At 39.4% G+C, this 17325-nt stretch overlaps 1 protein-coding gene across 1 annotated transcript; it reads right to left on the reverse strand.

The window, feature by feature from the left end:
- Window positions 1-279: 279 nt before the first annotated feature.
- Window positions 280-16836, reverse strand: ttc12 (tetratricopeptide repeat domain 12). The gene is made up of 21 exons (XM_084559032.1): window positions 16677-16836; window positions 16091-16245; window positions 15797-15818; window positions 15098-15175; window positions 14867-14988; window positions 14388-14447; window positions 13762-13833; window positions 13373-13433; window positions 12887-13075; window positions 10954-11023; window positions 10029-10117; window positions 9444-9612; window positions 8854-8949; window positions 6972-7035; window positions 6752-6886; window positions 6537-6629; window positions 6258-6326; window positions 3927-4028; window positions 3356-3455; window positions 2885-3113; window positions 280-674 (listed from the first exon to the last, which is right to left on the reverse strand). Exons 1-21 carry the CDS (start codon window positions 16726-16728, stop codon window positions 605-607), a joined length of 2097 nt encoding a protein of 698 aa, XP_084415158.1. The 5' UTR covers window positions 16729-16836; the 3' UTR covers window positions 280-604.
- Between the last annotated feature and the right edge of the window lie 489 nt (window positions 16837-17325).

The following is a 17325-nucleotide window of genomic DNA, read 5'->3' on the forward strand; positions in this document are numbered from 1 at the left end:
ACCTCTCCAATGCACTTTCCTCTTCAAGGACCATCACTTTGTTAAAACTGGTTGATCATTTCTGTAGTTCAACGAGTCCAACGATTGAGGTTTACACCAATACGCTCTTCAGACTGGGGTCTAGTTTAATTTAAGCAGTATGTGCTGTCACATGTATTTTTACTATTTACTTTTCAGGACAATGATTTGAATTTATTTCATAAAATAGCAATATTTAAACTTAAGAAAGCAACATAAATACGGTAAAGATGACTTGACTTGTCCCTCCGTCTGCATGCATTCATAGTAAGCACCTTTAGAAATCCACAAGGGCATGAAAAACAAGGACAGACAAGAACACGGCTAATGTTTATGACCTTGTTTATGTAGATAAGGCAATTAGGAGCCGAATCCTAATGAAAAAAAAACTTTAATTCCTTGCAAGTCCGACTTGGCTTCCTTCAACAACAGCAGCAAGAAAAATCCAATGTATGAAAATGGAGGAGTATTTCATGTTGAGCGTGTATATAATAATACAAATGTGACTGAATGCGGCTGGTCAGTCATATTCTAAACAGGAGCAAATAATACAGGAACAGAAGTACAGAATAAAACATTAATGAGTTCATGAGATGAGCTTCACACAGGAATGTAGGATCTCAAGGCCGTGTAGTTCTCGAAGTTTCTTCACATGTCTGGAAATGGAGAAAAATGTACAGTGGGTTAGCGTTTGACTGGAACAACACGTGTCTGAGTTCAAGTTCGGTACATCCTCCTAATCACATGAGATCTCTTTAGCCTGGAGGAGTATAAAAGTCTTCCTATCTAAAGAGGCGTGTTTGTTGCTGCAAGCTCCCAGTATCACTGGGGATACTGTATCAATTACAGTTACATAATCAGAGGAGCTTCAGAATATGGATGATGCCCTACAGCAGTACATCATTGAAACAGGAAGAGAATAAACAAGCTCATCAAGAAGGCGAGCTCAATCATAGGGACTAAACTTGGCAATTCAGCAGGTGTTAGAAAAGAGAACTGTGTCAAAGTTCAATGAGCAATCCTGTATATACAGCATGTTTATTAATGACATAGGTGTTTTGATTTGTTCAGATAAACTTGATATGTTATACCACATTTTATATTTATCTGTCCATTTTGAGTTTAGTTATGTCACAGTGATCTTTAAACAAAATATTCCCTTCATATTTGAGTCCAAGCGAACAGCTTTGCCAAATTCAAGGAACTTCCATCAAGCCATTCATTATACACTGCCTGGCCAAAACAAAAAGGTCACACACTCTAATATTTTGTTGGACCGCCTTTAGCTTTGATTACAGCACACATTCGCTGTGGCATGGTTTCAATAAGCTTCTGCAATGTCACAAGATTTATTTCCATCCAGTGTTGCGTTAATTTTTCACCAAGATCTTGTATTGATGATGGGAGAGTCTGACCACTGCACAAAGCCTTCTCCAGCACATCCCAAAGATTCTCAATGGGGTTAAGGTCTGGACTCTGTGGTGGCCAATCCATGTGTGACAATGATGTCTCATGCTCCCCGAACCACTCTTTCGTAATTTGAGCCCAATGAATCCTGGTATTGTCATCTTGGAATATGCCCGTGCCATCAGAGAAGAAAAAAATCCATTGATGGAATAACCTGGTCATTCAGTATATCCAGGTAGTCGACCTGAATATACTGAATGACCTGAAAGTACTAGACCTGACCAACGGCAGCAACCCCAGATCATAGCACTGCCCCCACAGGCTTGTACAGTAGGCACTAGGCATGATGGGTGCATCACTTCTTCTGCCTCTCTTCTTACCCTGATGCGCTGGTTCTCCACTATCCTTCCAGTTTTTAATAATGCGTTGGACAGCTCTTGACCCAGTTTTAGTAGTTTCTGCAGTCTCTTTAGATGTTTTCTCTGCGTGATGCATGCCAATGATTTGACCTTTCTCAAACAGACTAACATCTTTTCCCACGACCACGGGATGTGTCTTTCAACATGGTTTGTTTAAGAAATGAGAAGCTACTCATTGCATCAGTTGGGGCTAAATAACTTGCCAGCTGAAAGATAATCACCCATTTCCTTAGTTAAATCCAGATGGCGACTTCTTTTTTGGCCAGGCAGTGTATATTGTGCTCTCAAAAATGTGAGGGATGGACAGATGGACAGACAGGCACTTTTTAATCGGGAAAATTAATTTTAATTACTAATTAGCCAATTTGCAGATTTCTTGGCAAAAATGCAATTCCAGCTTCTCAAAGTTGAGGATCTGCTGTGAATGTAAATTTAATGTCTGAGTTTTTGATGAAGGAAGCACTTTGAAGATAACAGCTTGGGCTGTGGGTAATTATACTGGGCATAACGATCAATCTAAAAAATAATTGGATTATTGGATTTTAAGATTATTAAGAAGTCATTTGTTGTAGCCCGCCCTAAAATATTTGCAAACACCAGCAACACTGAGAGATTAAATGAACTAAAATTAAATAAAACAATTCAAATGAACCAAAACCCAACTCTTTGTCACTCTCATTTCTGTTTTCTTTATCTACCATTAGCAGCAGACACAATATAAAATGCATTCAGCGCAATAAAGACATGGCTCTGTCTGCTCTGTTATGATTAAGAAGTAAATCCACTGCAAATAAATTAAGGAACAGTGGTAATGTTGCAGCGTTTACCATGCATTAGCGCAGTTAGCCGATTAACACAAGCACCGAATGACACTGCAGTATTCCAAGTCGGTGGATGTTTGCAGGAGGAAACAAAACAAAATTACCAGTCAGCTTGAGCCAAAACCATACATTTTTGTGGCATTTTGTCAGTTCTATTGTGGCTCCGGGCTAGTTTCTACATCGGCAACTTGTGGTTTATAGCGTGGGGCGAGAGTGCACCTGGGCTCAGATCGACACAGCTTCGCGAGAGCAATCGCTGAATTTTGCTGCACAGCTGTCCTCTTAGCGTCCCCTGCAGCGTGGCGTAGCAGCAGCAGCACAATATCGGTGCCCAGCAGGTGAGTGGCGACTCCATCCAACTCAAGGCAGTGGGCCAAGCACAGGGCTGCATTCCCTAACACCATTTCATCACAGCTGGAACTCAGCAAGTGACGTAAAATAGACAATTCTGTATAGGACAAAAAAAATGAAGACAACACATACGCATAAAATAGTCAACACATGTAATGACGTAGCAGCAGCAGCTTTACTGTAAACTGCATTCACACAAACACACATACATATATATGAATCTACACACATGCCCCCATTCTTCACACACACTTTATTTGAATATTGGGTCAGCCCTGAAATATTATCCATGGACTAATGAAGGAGCTTGTTAATGCTAACATGTCAGTCATTTCTCACTTTTATCAGACTTCACCAGCTCCCCCCGTGCCAAGTGACTGGCAGCAGTGCACACTGTCAGAGTTTTAATGGCATACTTAGTGGCAGTCCTCCCTGTTCCCTGGGTAGGCAAGCACAAATAAAACAGTGACATTAAACACAAAGAACGCTTTTGTTAACTCCTCATTTTTTTGAAGTCTGAATAAAAAACGGCAATTAGTGCAAATCTAAATGACACGTTCACACTTCAAATATGAGTCAGAGATGGTAACACTGGTATGAATAGGGTATTTTGCATGAAAATCATTAATCATTAATATTGTAGGTTTGACCAGTGTTGAATATTTGAATATCTGGCCTTGTTCTATTTTTATTTTTTTTTGCAAGTGTTACTACTATCATAGTTTATTACTTTATTTGAATTATAGCTGGAGGTTTTTTTTAGTACTGAACCTCATCAAGGCATCAAATAATAGCTTTTTTCATTATTTTCTGACTGTGATTTTGGCACACATCGTCTGTAAATACGGTGCTCACATGTGACGATCAGACTGGGTGCTGCATGTAATCAAATGCACTTGACTGTACACACCTTCAGCAGCCGGCGCATGATCCCGACCACTTCTCCCTGAATAACGTGCTGAATGGCTTCAGAGGACTGAGGGAGAACAGTGCTCAACACACCTGTGGTTCTCTGGAGGACAAAGACAAATGCTAGGATTAGAGAAGAAAGGAAGGATTGAAAAACAGAAGAAGAAAGCTCAATGGAAATAGCCAGGATACAGGATCAAGAGAAAACTGCTGTGGGAGAAAGGACACTAGCTGAGAGAAACCTGTCAAAGAAAAACAGCTCCAACAAGGAGACAAAGAGAATTAGAGAGTGTGGCTGGAAAAAGGTGGGGAACAGGAAAACAGAAAACTGCTCTTTCAAGACCTGAAATATGCAGGCGTCATGGAGAGCGTTTGTAACAAAAAAGTACAAAAAGTCCAGTGTGAGGATGGTGAGTGTAGCATGAGTGAACATAAATTACATTTCAAGGACAGAAGAGGAAAAGGAAAGAACAAGAAGAACAACCTTAAGAATATACAGTAGCATACAAACTCACTGAAGATTGAATCCATTGAATTACAAAGATATAAGTCAATCTGAGGGCAGTTTAGAGATTTGAAGGCAAAAACAATGTAGTCACTCAGTGAAGAGGACAAAATAAAACATTTAAATGCAAGTTTTTTTAAATTATTTGTAAGTCAAAATGACTAGTTTAAACAAATGACGCAAAAATGTACAAATCCTACATCCAATGAGGTAATAATGTTGTCTGATGTCAGCCATAACATTAAAACCACTGACAGAAGTAAATAACATTGACCATTTTGTGACAATTCAATGTTCTGCTGGGAAACTTTTGGACCTGGCATTCATGTGGATGTCACTTATGTACCACCAACCTAGACCAGGCACCCCCGCCCCATAGCAATGACAGCAGGATGCAGCCTGACACAGGCACACACACAAAAAAATGCTTTAGGAACAACAAAATAAACATGAAAAACAGCACAAGATGTTGACCTTGACCTCTGTTCTGTGGAACAAGCCTGATCCACAGAGGCCCCTCCCCTTGACCCATAGGACCCAAGGGACCCCACTAACGACATTCTGTTTCCAGACACCACAGGACACCCTCAGAAGACCATGTCCATTCTCGGATGAGTTGCAACTGTTTTGGAGGCACAAGGGAGACCTACACAATATTAGGAAGGTGGTCATAATGTTATGCCTCATCAGTGTATATGTTATCAAGTAAATGTTGGTTGTTTGCTAACATGCAGGAGATGGTTTTGGAGCCTCTAGTGGACAAGTGGCCTTTTCTTTGGCCATTAATGCTTTTATTTTAATTAGTTTAGGTTAGTTAGTATAGTTCTAGTGGAGAGAGACAAGAAGTAATGGGGTGAGAGAGAGGGGGCGTAGTATGCGCAACACGTAACTTCTGTTTATGGAACACCTGCTCAGTCAAGTGCCCCACTGGGGGAGCCTTAATGCACCTTTAAAAAGCTTTGTGGAGCTCTTAATGTTTACTCAATGTTTTAATAGAAAGGCTAAGTTTCTCTCATGGTTGGAAACAAATGGCAAATGTGACAAACTGTGTAGTTTCTTAGTCTTCCTGGCTCATAAATGTTTGCTTCTTTACACTCTTCTAAACAAAGTGATGGGGTGTTGAAAAAAAAAAAATGCCCCCAGTGATAACTGGGTTGACAGCGACACTGGATTGGGGTTTTAACCATTATGATGCAATAAAGAGAATAAAATGTGAACGAAGTGAAGTAAAGTAATGGCATAAGCGAAGCAAAATATTGAGGACATATAAAAGGATAACTAAGAAAACAAAGCCAGTCAGGCAGAGAGTGAGCACCAGAGAGACAGATGGGGGAATGCAGGACTCTGATGGCACTGCATAGGCAGCTTGAAACTATTGTAAAAGCCATTAGCACAAACAAGGGCACCTGCAGCTAGAGTTTCAATCAAATGTGATGACATATATAGGATACACACATACACACGTATATATATACATATACATGTACAATGTGGATTGCTATTACCATCTTTTGGGGCACATTACCAGTGAGCACTCCCTAGAAAAAGCCCATTACTCAACACAAATGTCTTTTATTTTCATGTAGTGACCTGCATTGGTTTGTTTAAAAAAACAAAACAAGAAAAAAAAATGTAAAAAGGCGTTCATCTGTACAGGTCTCTAAGTGGTATATTTTTCTTGCCTTTCTTGACCTGACACATTAATACAGTATGTGGTATAGGAATATGCCAAGTACAAAACTGTAATGGGCGTTCATAATTCAACTACATATCAAGGGTAAGGGCTGAAACCTACTGTAATGTAGGACCAAAGCAAGGTTCACTTACAGTTATGATTCCTCCGTCATTATCTCTCAGCAGGCCCAGACAGCAGTCACAAAGTGAAACAGCATGCGCCTTCAAAAAGGAAGAAATGGAAAAGTGGTTAAGCCAATTTTCACATACATTTCGCCTCTAAATAGGTGAGATCACACATCATGGATTACACAATTGCTCTCCCTATGATTCCCATTTGCTTATCAATTTTTTCATATTATATTCTCAATTTCACTAGCATGGTGTCTTTTTAGCTCATTAAGTAGAAAAGCTAGGCGTCACCTGTCTTACCTGGATGGCTGGAGAGGTGATAGTTGAAATGTTGATGATCAAACCAAGGAGAGGGTAAAGGATGTCATTATATTCAGGTGCACTGCAATGCTTCTGTAGAGAAAGACAATTAAACCTTACTGAATGAGAAAAATACAGATTCTGATATCAACTCGATAATTAAGTGTATTTAACACTTTCTTAAAGAAGTGGTGGAAAACATTAATCATACTAACGATGGCATCGAGGAAAGTTGCCCAACATTCTGTGTCATGAGCCAGTTTGTGACGTATGACGTCATCCCGAGCCATGCAGCCCAGAGAAGATATCAGTGATGGAAGGACATGTTGATTGGACGTGCTGATATTCCTCTGAAAAATGAAGCAAACAGATGTGCACATTTGCGCATAGATACACAGTGCATACAAAATTAACTTTGGCATCTTCATGTCTTACCAGTATCGTTGTAACTGGCACAATGACTGAGTCTGTGAGCACATTTCTCAACTGAATGCAAAATCTGCAAGAAAATATGAAAGCATTTGTGCTGTAAATGTCAAACAGACATAGTAGAGCTGGATTGGAATGTCTGCTTTTGTTATCATGCACATACTTCGACTATATTTTCTATTTATTAATTGCACTGTAAAAAAAAAAAAAAAAAGGTGGAGATATACGCCATCTCTGCTCAGGCGCCTGACTTCCCTCTAACTCAAAGCAGAGCCGTGAATAACACGCTTCAGTTTAACTCAGCTGTTAAAGCGAAGACAACATGCCAAAGACCTCAGCTGTGTGGGAACACTTTAAACTGCTTAATGGCTAGACAAAGGCAGCGTGCCAAATATGCAATTTGAATCTGGCCTTCCGTGCTGCATAAATAGTCACTTGAATGCTATTAGTGGTATTGTGACTGAGACTGAGACTGACCCTCAACCAAAGCTTTGAATATCTGCTGTTGGAAAAAAAAGGCACAATACTCTTCCCTCTTGAAAGACAGGAACCCTAGGGACAAGGAGACGAATCTTCCTGAGATGTGCCTTCCTCCCTGGGCTCTTCCGTCTCTGAAAATCACCTTCCATCTCCGCATTCAACCTCTAGCAGCTTCCTCCACTCTGACCACTCCATCAGTCTCTCTTGTGTCCTGTCAGTTAATTTATTTCATTGCACTGATTTAAACGTGTTCTGGTTAGTGAATATACTGTATAAATATGAACAGTTGTTCAAAATTTCTTTGTAACACAGAAGTAGCACATAAAAATTTCCTACGTACTGTTCTCGCTGTTCTGATACTGTTCTCAGGTAGTGAGTAAGGCCAGATTATCACATTCCAGCATCATACATGCAAGCCAATCCAAAACTTCATCAACTGAGCAAGCAGCAACTTCAAAGAAAGTTTGCCACCACAGAACAGGGGACCTGTTTCCAAGTCCAACAAGTGTCCAGTGCCTAAAACCACTGAAGGCCCATATGGCCTTTCACTCCACAAATACACAAAATGTCTGAGTCATACATACAGGACAATTCAATTTAGTGGTCACATAGCATTGATTGTCGTGTCTCTGAAGATTCTCACTCATCCGCAAACAAAGTCAGTAAAAGGCAAATGGATTTGCCGTGTATCAACCCTGCACAGTCCATTTCTCTTTGACTTGTCACCTAAAAACAATAGTTTAGTATGCTGTATGCCATGTACACACAGTTTACTATTTATAAATTTATGAGTATATATTTGTACTCCACCTGCCAATGTTTTACAAGGAGAGATTTGGAAGATCTGGAATCAATATGCACCACTCCTGCGTTAATTTTTCAGACCAAAACAAAAACATCATAGAAAATCTAGCATTGACCCAGCCGAGCTGCTACAATAAGGAGAAAACCTTTGTAGGATACAATACATTTTCGAGTGACTTTCTTTGAGCTATAGACAAGGAAAATTGATCTCCCCATTTCACTGCTTGACACCTCGACTTATTTCCTGCTGTGTTTGAGAGCCTGGGTTGTCCTTTCATGTCTATTTTCATGAGGCGCCAGAAAGGGAAACAGGTCGGGAACGGCCTTTGCCTTCAAGTGACAATAACACCCGAATAGCACATGTTGATTTATTAAAGATGCCACGCTTTGCGCTTCTCTTAGGACAGCTCCTGTCCATGAGTGGAGTTTAAAGTCATTTTAATATATCTGGATATGTTGTATAGGATGATAATAGGCTGTCTGAAGGGTCATTTTCTGAGTACTGAAAACATGTACAGAATGTCCTCACACAGAAATAAAATTAATCATTCTCTACAGTGTGAGGAGAAGCCGTGATCTTGGTTCGGCCATGTATCATTCATACTTTTTTTCTCCTGCGAAGTTTTCCAGAATCTGGACTGCTGTGTTCTCCTGCAGATGCTTTGGCTTAGAGATGCACGCCATGAGGTTCCTCACTAACCTTTAAATCCAGATTAAGAGTAAAGAAGAAGAATAAAGACAGAGGTGGAAATTAAAAAGAGAAGGAGAAAGAGAAGAAATAATGAAAATTAATAAATCATTTGATAAAATGACAGGTTCCTACTTTTGGAGCAATAACTGAGATAATAATGCAAAAAAAAAATAAACCTTATTGTATGATTTCTTCCAGATTTACAGATAACACAAAATATGTTAGACTACTCAGTATTAATAGAGCAATAATATAAAAAACTTCTTGTAATATCATAAAATGGATGTGGCAATTGGTCTGACAATGACAAACATATAGCTCAGGGCTGACCCAAATTCTGCTGATTTCATTATGGGAGGAGGTAAAAGGAAAGCCATTACCATTTCTGTATATTATACAATTCACTGTCCCTGCAGTGTACTCGGGTTTGGTTGACAAGAAATACATTTTAACTTCAGCTTTCATTAGGTGCAACTGCTGAGTGCATAAAAAAAATGACTTACATGGGCAAATTCAAGTTGTCAATGGCCAGATGTCTGCCATGTGGCGTCTGTGAATACAAACACATTACCGCCAGGCTTTCGTTCCCTACTGCAACATGCTCAGACGTTACCAACTGAACAATGGACTGTCTGGCGACTGGACACGTCATCAATGTTTTCTGGTTTTCATCTGAAAACAAATGAAATGACAATAAGTTGGACACATTGGATACAGTGTTGTTTCAGGTTTCCAAAGAACAATAACCTACTTTTTAAACATTTCATTATGTTGTCATGCTTCATACTTAAGGTATGATTTGCTTTTCATATGATGAACACACACACACTGTGCACAGCGATGTAAATAGATCATCAGTGTCAGCACAAACACTTGATAAGTTGACACTCACATAGTTTGTGTGATTCAAAGACAAATAAAGGCTTGAGAAAACACAGACAAGCTGTGCAGCAATGAGACAACGCCAAAATGGAAAATTAAATGAGTATTAATTATTTAACTGTTCCCTCTCTTTCCCAATAAATTAATGTGAGCAAATTAATGCACTGACAGACAGAAAATGAAGCATAATTTAATTATCTACATACCATTTCCACAACAAATCACCCTCCATAATTTCAGAACAGACGCACACAACTCGTGACTGTCTGGATCATTTGTTTTCTGTGAAAGGCACCTGTGGAGAAAAATCGATAAAATTTGAATTTTACATGAAATTTATTTAATAAATGTGTACCAAAATACAAAATAAAAGATGGGAAACTGAATTAGAATGACAAATATTAATTTTATGGTCAAATGATAAAAATAATGCCTGAAACAGGAACACAGCAAGACGCCTGATATATTGATATTGAACAAAGTAAATACAGTACATTGAAACCAAAACCATACATCGTTTATATAACTTTAAACCACTCTAAACATTTTCTACTTATCTTTAGTTCCCCCAAAAAGAATTTAGACTTCATATACCAGTTACAAGAGCCCATGATCCCAGAGTGCACCTTCAGATTGTGATCAGAACAGGCAAAAATGGAACAATGGCCTTTCTTTGCTACATGGTCTTTGGTTTTTCTGGCTCACATAAGCATCCTTACTTTCATCAAGCTCAGGCTGCTCTCTCTTTGCACTCTCCACTTTTGCGGACACTGTGTTCTAATTTGGATAATGACAGGGCTAACAATGGACAACATGGAAAGTGTGTGACACGTTAATAATAACCCTACTGATCTGACATGAGGGAGTCATAATTTGTATCTTGTACAAAACACACCCTCTTTCTGGGACAAAACACGAGGCCTTTGCTCATTTTCAGCGCTCATCTCAATCTCTTGTGTGATCATCTTTTCTTCTTTGGGCTATCACGGAAACAACCAGAGAGAGAGAAAGGGGGCGGTGAATGATCTCTCCAGTTTAGACCATCATTGTTTCTGTATGCCCCTGTCTCTGGGCCCATCTGTCAAAGCTCCACAGAGGGCTGACTGCTATCTCTCCCTCTGGTCTCCTTACCTCCTCACTGTGTCATTGCTGTTGATGATACTAAAGCCATTGTTCAGTCTGAAAAGCGTCTGTCCTGTACCTGTTAGAAGAGGACAGTAGATAGTGTAAGAAGGCAGAAAACTGTGTATCGTCACCTGATAGCCTAGGGGCTTTACCGAAACTCAACACCTTTCTGTTTTACGTTGCGCTGTTCAGTCAAGGACACGAGAGAAAATATTAAATAAAATATGCAGAGAGATAACGGTTCAGTGAGGAATAGTCTGTTTTACCACTACGAAGGTGAAATGCCGAATGCAGAGAGTAGAGCGGAGCAGAGAAGGAGTACTTTTAGGAGAGAAATCTTGTAATGTCAACCCTGCTGAGATCCTTTCAGTTGTGAGTTATGTAAGTTTTGCCCTTTTCTGTTGAATGGCACTGTGAGACAGGCATTATATCATTTGACATGACACTTTTATTCATCTAAAGAAAGGAAAAAAGAGAAAATGGATAAGAAATGTTCATTCTCCAGAGGGCAGGCAATGTAAAAGAATATGTTGTGTTACAGTTAAGTGTTACAAGTTAAAACAAAAGAGAGAGTGTTAGCGTTACACTATGATGTAGTTATTTGGTTTGTGGTGATCTTCAGCTTCACTCCATCAGTTCCATCATCCTTGGCCATGTGGTCAAAGTACCCGAAGCTTTCAGTGCTTATAAGAAACCACCAGCGTGGTGAAGCTTGTCAAAACCACTTCATCGCAACTTCTTTCTTAACTGGAATCAACTTAATAAATGCTCCCGAGAGGGCCATTGACCTTGATAAATTGTGCTGTTATTGTACTACTCTTGTGGAAAAAGCCCTAATTTCTGCCTCATGGCAATGACTAAAAAGAGTTACATTAGCTGTGTGGAGTTTCAAAGTCACTAGCTGGGTCAAAAACATTCACCAAAATATCAGATGACATAGGAAAAACCTGGTGGAGATCAACTGCTGCCTGTCTATAATGGCCCCTTTTCAGACAGCAGAGGACTTTGGTCAACAAATTGCACTTACTGTCCAAGCCTATGGTATTATTACCAAAGGGGAGCATGATGTAAAAAAGCTTGTGACTAACCAATACCCCATTCAATCTGAGAAAAGGACCTTGAGTGCATCTACTTGCCTAACCTGTCATTTGATTCACCTAAAACCTTGAGCAACAAGCAAGGTGCTACAAACAAGCCTTAGTAGTTAGGTATGATTTGCCCTCTGCAACCATTTCCTCCCACTGTGGGGCAGTATGGGACTTAGCATGATGACAGCTCACTCTTCACTGAAATATATATATGGTTTGATAATCCCTGGCATGTTACGGGACTCCTGTCCATCTAGAGGGCTTTGGGTTTGAGGGTCAGAACTCTGCAAAGTTAATGGACGGGTACCAACACTCACTACATACCTACTCTATACTGAGATTATTGTAGAGCAGCCACTGTCACTGATGTTTCATTAAACTGCACCTGAGACAACGCCACAGTAACTGCATTTTCTAACATAAATCTGTACGATAAAGGCCTCAGACCCAATTTTATTATGTCGCAACATCATTTCAAACTGTCTTAGGACAGCACATTCAGCAGTTCAGCAACCTAATTTAATTCCATGTTGGAGAAGCTATGACAAACAAATGGAGCAACATTGTCCAGATCTGTGACGGACAATGTTAGGTCTCCATTGTCACAGAAGACAACAGGAAGCAATTAGTTTTTGTAGCCCGCCTTCACCTGTTGCCACGCTCTAAGATATTTACTGTGAGTGCTTAAGACCCATAATAACTCCTTTTTCCCCTTTCTTTGATCTTCTGCTATCAATTTAGCCACAGAGGCGGAAAATAGGTGCACCAGTGAAGCAGGTTATTGAGGAAATACTGGGCACAAAGAGATTAGAGGAGAAACATAATTGGGCTTCCTCTGACAGAACACTCACAGTCAGTAAGTGCCTGTGACAGAATCTCCAACCCTCCACAGTAGTAGAGAGGCATCTGGTCGGGCACTGACAGCTTCTCCAGCAGCTGGGGCACTGCTGTGGCCTTCCTCTCTCCCTTGTCAAACTCTTGCCTTGCATTTATCTCCTGACGCTCTCTCTCTTCTTCCAAATCCACCTGGCTCAGGTATTCTACAAAGGAAAAAGAGAGAGGGAGGAGAGGGAGGAGAAAGCGAGTTATTCAGTAGCAGTAATGGTTGATGCACTACATGAGAAAGATCTCTTGTGGTGCAGCTGTTATCCTAAGATGACCATCCTTTTACCACGGATTTATGCAGAAGAGGGCTGCAACTTTCATGAGTTGCACGTTAATTAATCTTTCAAAGCTAAACAAAAAAACTATGGAACTAAACAGTGGTTACAGATCCAAATGACTGCACAATAGCGAACACAAAAACCTGAACTCAGAGTGGTATAAAAATCCTTTACCTTTCACTATCTCCATTTTCACTGGTTCAATATCCTGTATCTTTTCAAAGCAATTTCTTGCCTGAAAAGGAATGAATATTATTCATCACTTGTTACAGGATGTGCATCACTGTTGTCTATTGAAAAAAGACATTCTGAAAAGGCACGATATCCCAGCAAGTACATTATATAGAAAACTACGTGTATAGATGTTAGCTTATTTTGCAATGAATAGTATGAAAACAGATATTTCAGAAGACTACTATGGCCTCGTATACTTCCTAGAGAATCCTTGGTCATAATGTAGCGTTGCCTTTCTGTTAGTTATATGTCAAGTATAGCTGTCTGCAGAGCAATGTGTAAAAAAAAAAAATGCGTGATTAGGTGTAATGAGAGGTAATTATGCTCACCTTGTTATATTTCTTCAATCCCAGATATGCTTTGCCCATGTGTAGATAAGCCTTTATGCAGCTCTCATTACACTGACAGAGACAAAATGATCATGGGAGTGTGTTACAGCACTTCATCAGCAGCACATCTATGTAATGGTGGTTTAATGTTTCTGCCCTGATAAGACGAGCACAGTGAGAACAAACCGTTCAATCTTAATGTCACAGACGAGCACCGTGGAAAGCTTGCTATGTGTTACAGTGACATGTTTATTGAAAATCAAACCGAAACTTGTGCAGACATTTTATCTAAAACAACATAAATAATAATAATAAGAACTTTATCGTCATTGCACACAATGACAGTTACAACGACATTTTGTTTGGCAGCAATCTCTAGTAGCACCTTGATGTCAGGTGTTTATTAAGGTAATAAGTATAAAATACAGTAATAAAATCTACAATATAAATATAATGTAGTATTTCAGATGGCATGACTCCAAAGATACTGTTAGCACTATTAGCTCATAAACACTGTTAATTTTGTCCACTTTCCAAACACATCTAAACTTCTGAGGAGCTCCCAGGTTGTCTAATAGTGTCTCACAAACACAAATGACTGATCTTAGTCCCCAGCCAGACCTTACCTTAAGGGCCCATTCACAGTCACTGATGGCCTCCTTGTACTTTCCCAGCTTGATGTAGGCCTAAGTAGATTTAAACATTGGACAGACATTGATAACTGTACATCAAAAACTGACAAAAACGACCAAACAAAATAACAAAGTAAAAATGTGATTAGGTTGGTTGCTTTGCTTGTGAAGCAATATACCACAGAGCATACTTTCAAGATGCTGGGTCTTCAGATTTTACAATTAAGTTAACTGCCCATGACCATACTAAAATTCAGAAATGTTGGTTTCACAGAGGCCTCAACTTCTTTATTTTGGCACACAAAATGAGCTGTCCTTCAATTTCCTCTAAGGAACAAAACTTTGTGTGCGTTTTGTTTTTGTTTCTTTCACCCAGCATCTTAATGGTACCAGTTAACTTGTATGATTAAATTACAAAACATTATTTGTGTTTTCACTGTAAAAGTTCAAAAACCCATGCTGAAGACATTTACTTGTGCACGGTTGGTGTACAGTGGCTGCATGTCCCTTAGTTCAGCCAACCCATCAGTGTAATACTTCACAGCAGTTTCATAGTCTCCTCGAGCAAAGGCTTCATTCCCTTTGTCTTTGAGCGCTGCAGCGAAACAAACATTGAAAATGACATACTGCCGTTTCAGCATTGAGGTAAGTACGGCAAAATGTTCACCTCTAACAACATCTTTTAAGAACAGGGAATCACACACCAGTTGCCTTTTTCACTTGTGCAGCTCTTCTCACTCTCCTGTCTTCAGCATCTCTCTCCATAATCTTCATGAAATTCTCTGTTAAGAAAAAAAGTCCTTATACGTTTTTGAAAGTCATTGCTGTTGAGTATTGAGATCCCGACTGCGTGGGTAGTGTGTTTTCACAAAGACAGCTGAGAGTGATCCATAAATATCTGTTGGCGGTAATTTAAAAAAACACTTTAATTTTCACCTCGGCCGCAAGCACAGAATTATGCTTTCTTCCTCATCATGAATTCAGTGTAGGGTGTGTTAATTTCAGTAAGGGCAGATTAAAACACAGTGGTGTGAAAGGTTTACGGGTTCGCAGCTGAACTGTTATTGATGAGTTTTATTCTGGTGAGACTAGAAAAGGGTTGCTGATATAAAGGGAAAGTTACTTTACATGGAATATCACATCCAAGGGGGCAGAGTTGAACAGCACCTCTTAGTGTATAAACACACTACACACTAGGCTATAGGATGATGATGTAGCACATTGATAGGCTAAAGACCAACTCAACACAAGTTCATAGTAGCAAAAAACACTATCTTATAGATAGATAGATAGATAGATAGAAAAAAGAAAGATTCTCTTACCGTGAACAATGTAAGTCTGCTTAAACACTGAACTCACTGCAACAGACAACTACTGAAACATTTTCTTTCACTATTGCTCACCTGGACTATCACTCTGTTGACTCTGTAAATCAGGGGAAATGATTAAAACAACGTTAACAAACTTTATGTGCATTATCTTGCTTTTCTTAAAGAACAAGAACAAACAAAGTAAAAAAAAAAGACAACACAAACTTGATGGCAGTGTACTGTATGTGTGCTGAAGGACACAGACAGTAAGAACGGGGGGGGGGGGGGGGGGGGGTAGCCACAGACAGGGTGAGAAAAACTGAGACAGACAGAGAGCAAGAGTAAACGTGTCACTACCGGTGGCTGACTTTGTGTACATGTGTTTACCGAGAAAGACTGGAGCGGTGGGTTTGTGTTGATTTTGGTCTTGTTGACTTTTGTTCTGCAGGGTTCATCTAAGGCAGCAGTGTAGCAATCAGCTTTGGCCATTGCTTGATGCTGGACTTCGACATCAGAAGACCTTAGGTCCTCCACTAGCTGACCTGAAATGGATATGTGATTTATTTTCCTATTTTCCTATAGCATTTACACTTACATGTAAAACATCTACAAGAATCTCACTTGTGTAAACACAAGTTACAGTATCCAAATAATGTTACTAATTAATCTCCAACGCCAAAACTAAACAGCCCTTCCGCAACATGTATTGTGAGAAACATAAATAATACATTTTATGTATTTTTGATCAGTGCCTATCTAATATGATGTTGAACACAGTTAACTAGCTTCTGTACATACGTTACCTAACAACCCATTTATAAAGGCAGTAATGAATTTAAGTTTAGCTATTTAGCCATTACGTGTAGTACATTAGCACAGACAAGCATTATTAAGCTATTAATGTAGCTAATACTTGCTAGCTAGTAGTGCTCCTCTTAATTGTTGCACAAAGGCAAGATGCTGTATTACTCACTTATTTTGTCGACATTCTTCAAAAAACTCTCGAAATCTTCAAGTTTCTCCATCGCGTGTTTGGCTTTTTAAACTCCTTTAAGCTCCTTCAACTTTACTTTTTTCCATAGGCTACGTAAGTTTATTTTAGCTTAGCTAAAAGCTGAACGTTTGTTTTCACTCTCACAAGTCTCAGCGTTGAGTTACCATAGCGACATGATGCCTTCAGGACGGCTCGTGAACCCTCGTACTAGATTTGAAACTGTGTACAACGTAGCAATGACAATTAAAGTAAAAACTAATAGTATGTGTTTTGTAAGTATCACGAGTTGTAAATACAGTAGATCAACGGAACGAACTTAAATATAAAAAAATAAAATCTCATCAAGACCTGTATCCACTCATTAATAATTGCCATGGTCACCTTTTCCTCTTTCCCCTACATCATGTGATGTTATAAGTCAAACTGTCTGTATCGCAAATCATTCAGTCTATTTCAAAACTACGCACTTTTGTTTATGTGTCTAGACATTTTCGTGATTGTGGCGAAAGCACTTGAAGGCAGCACCCCTCGCCTTGGACATGGGAGGTCAGATTTCTCGCTGAATCCAAATCAAGCAAAACGCTTGAGAGGACTTTTTTGTGTGAATCAATTTAAAACGATTCAATTT

Source organism: Chelon labrosus, assembly GCF_963514085.1.
Source record: "Chelon labrosus genome assembly, chromosome: 13".
NCBI classification, from domain to species: domain Eukaryota; kingdom Metazoa; phylum Chordata; class Actinopteri; order Mugiliformes; family Mugilidae; genus Chelon; species Chelon labrosus.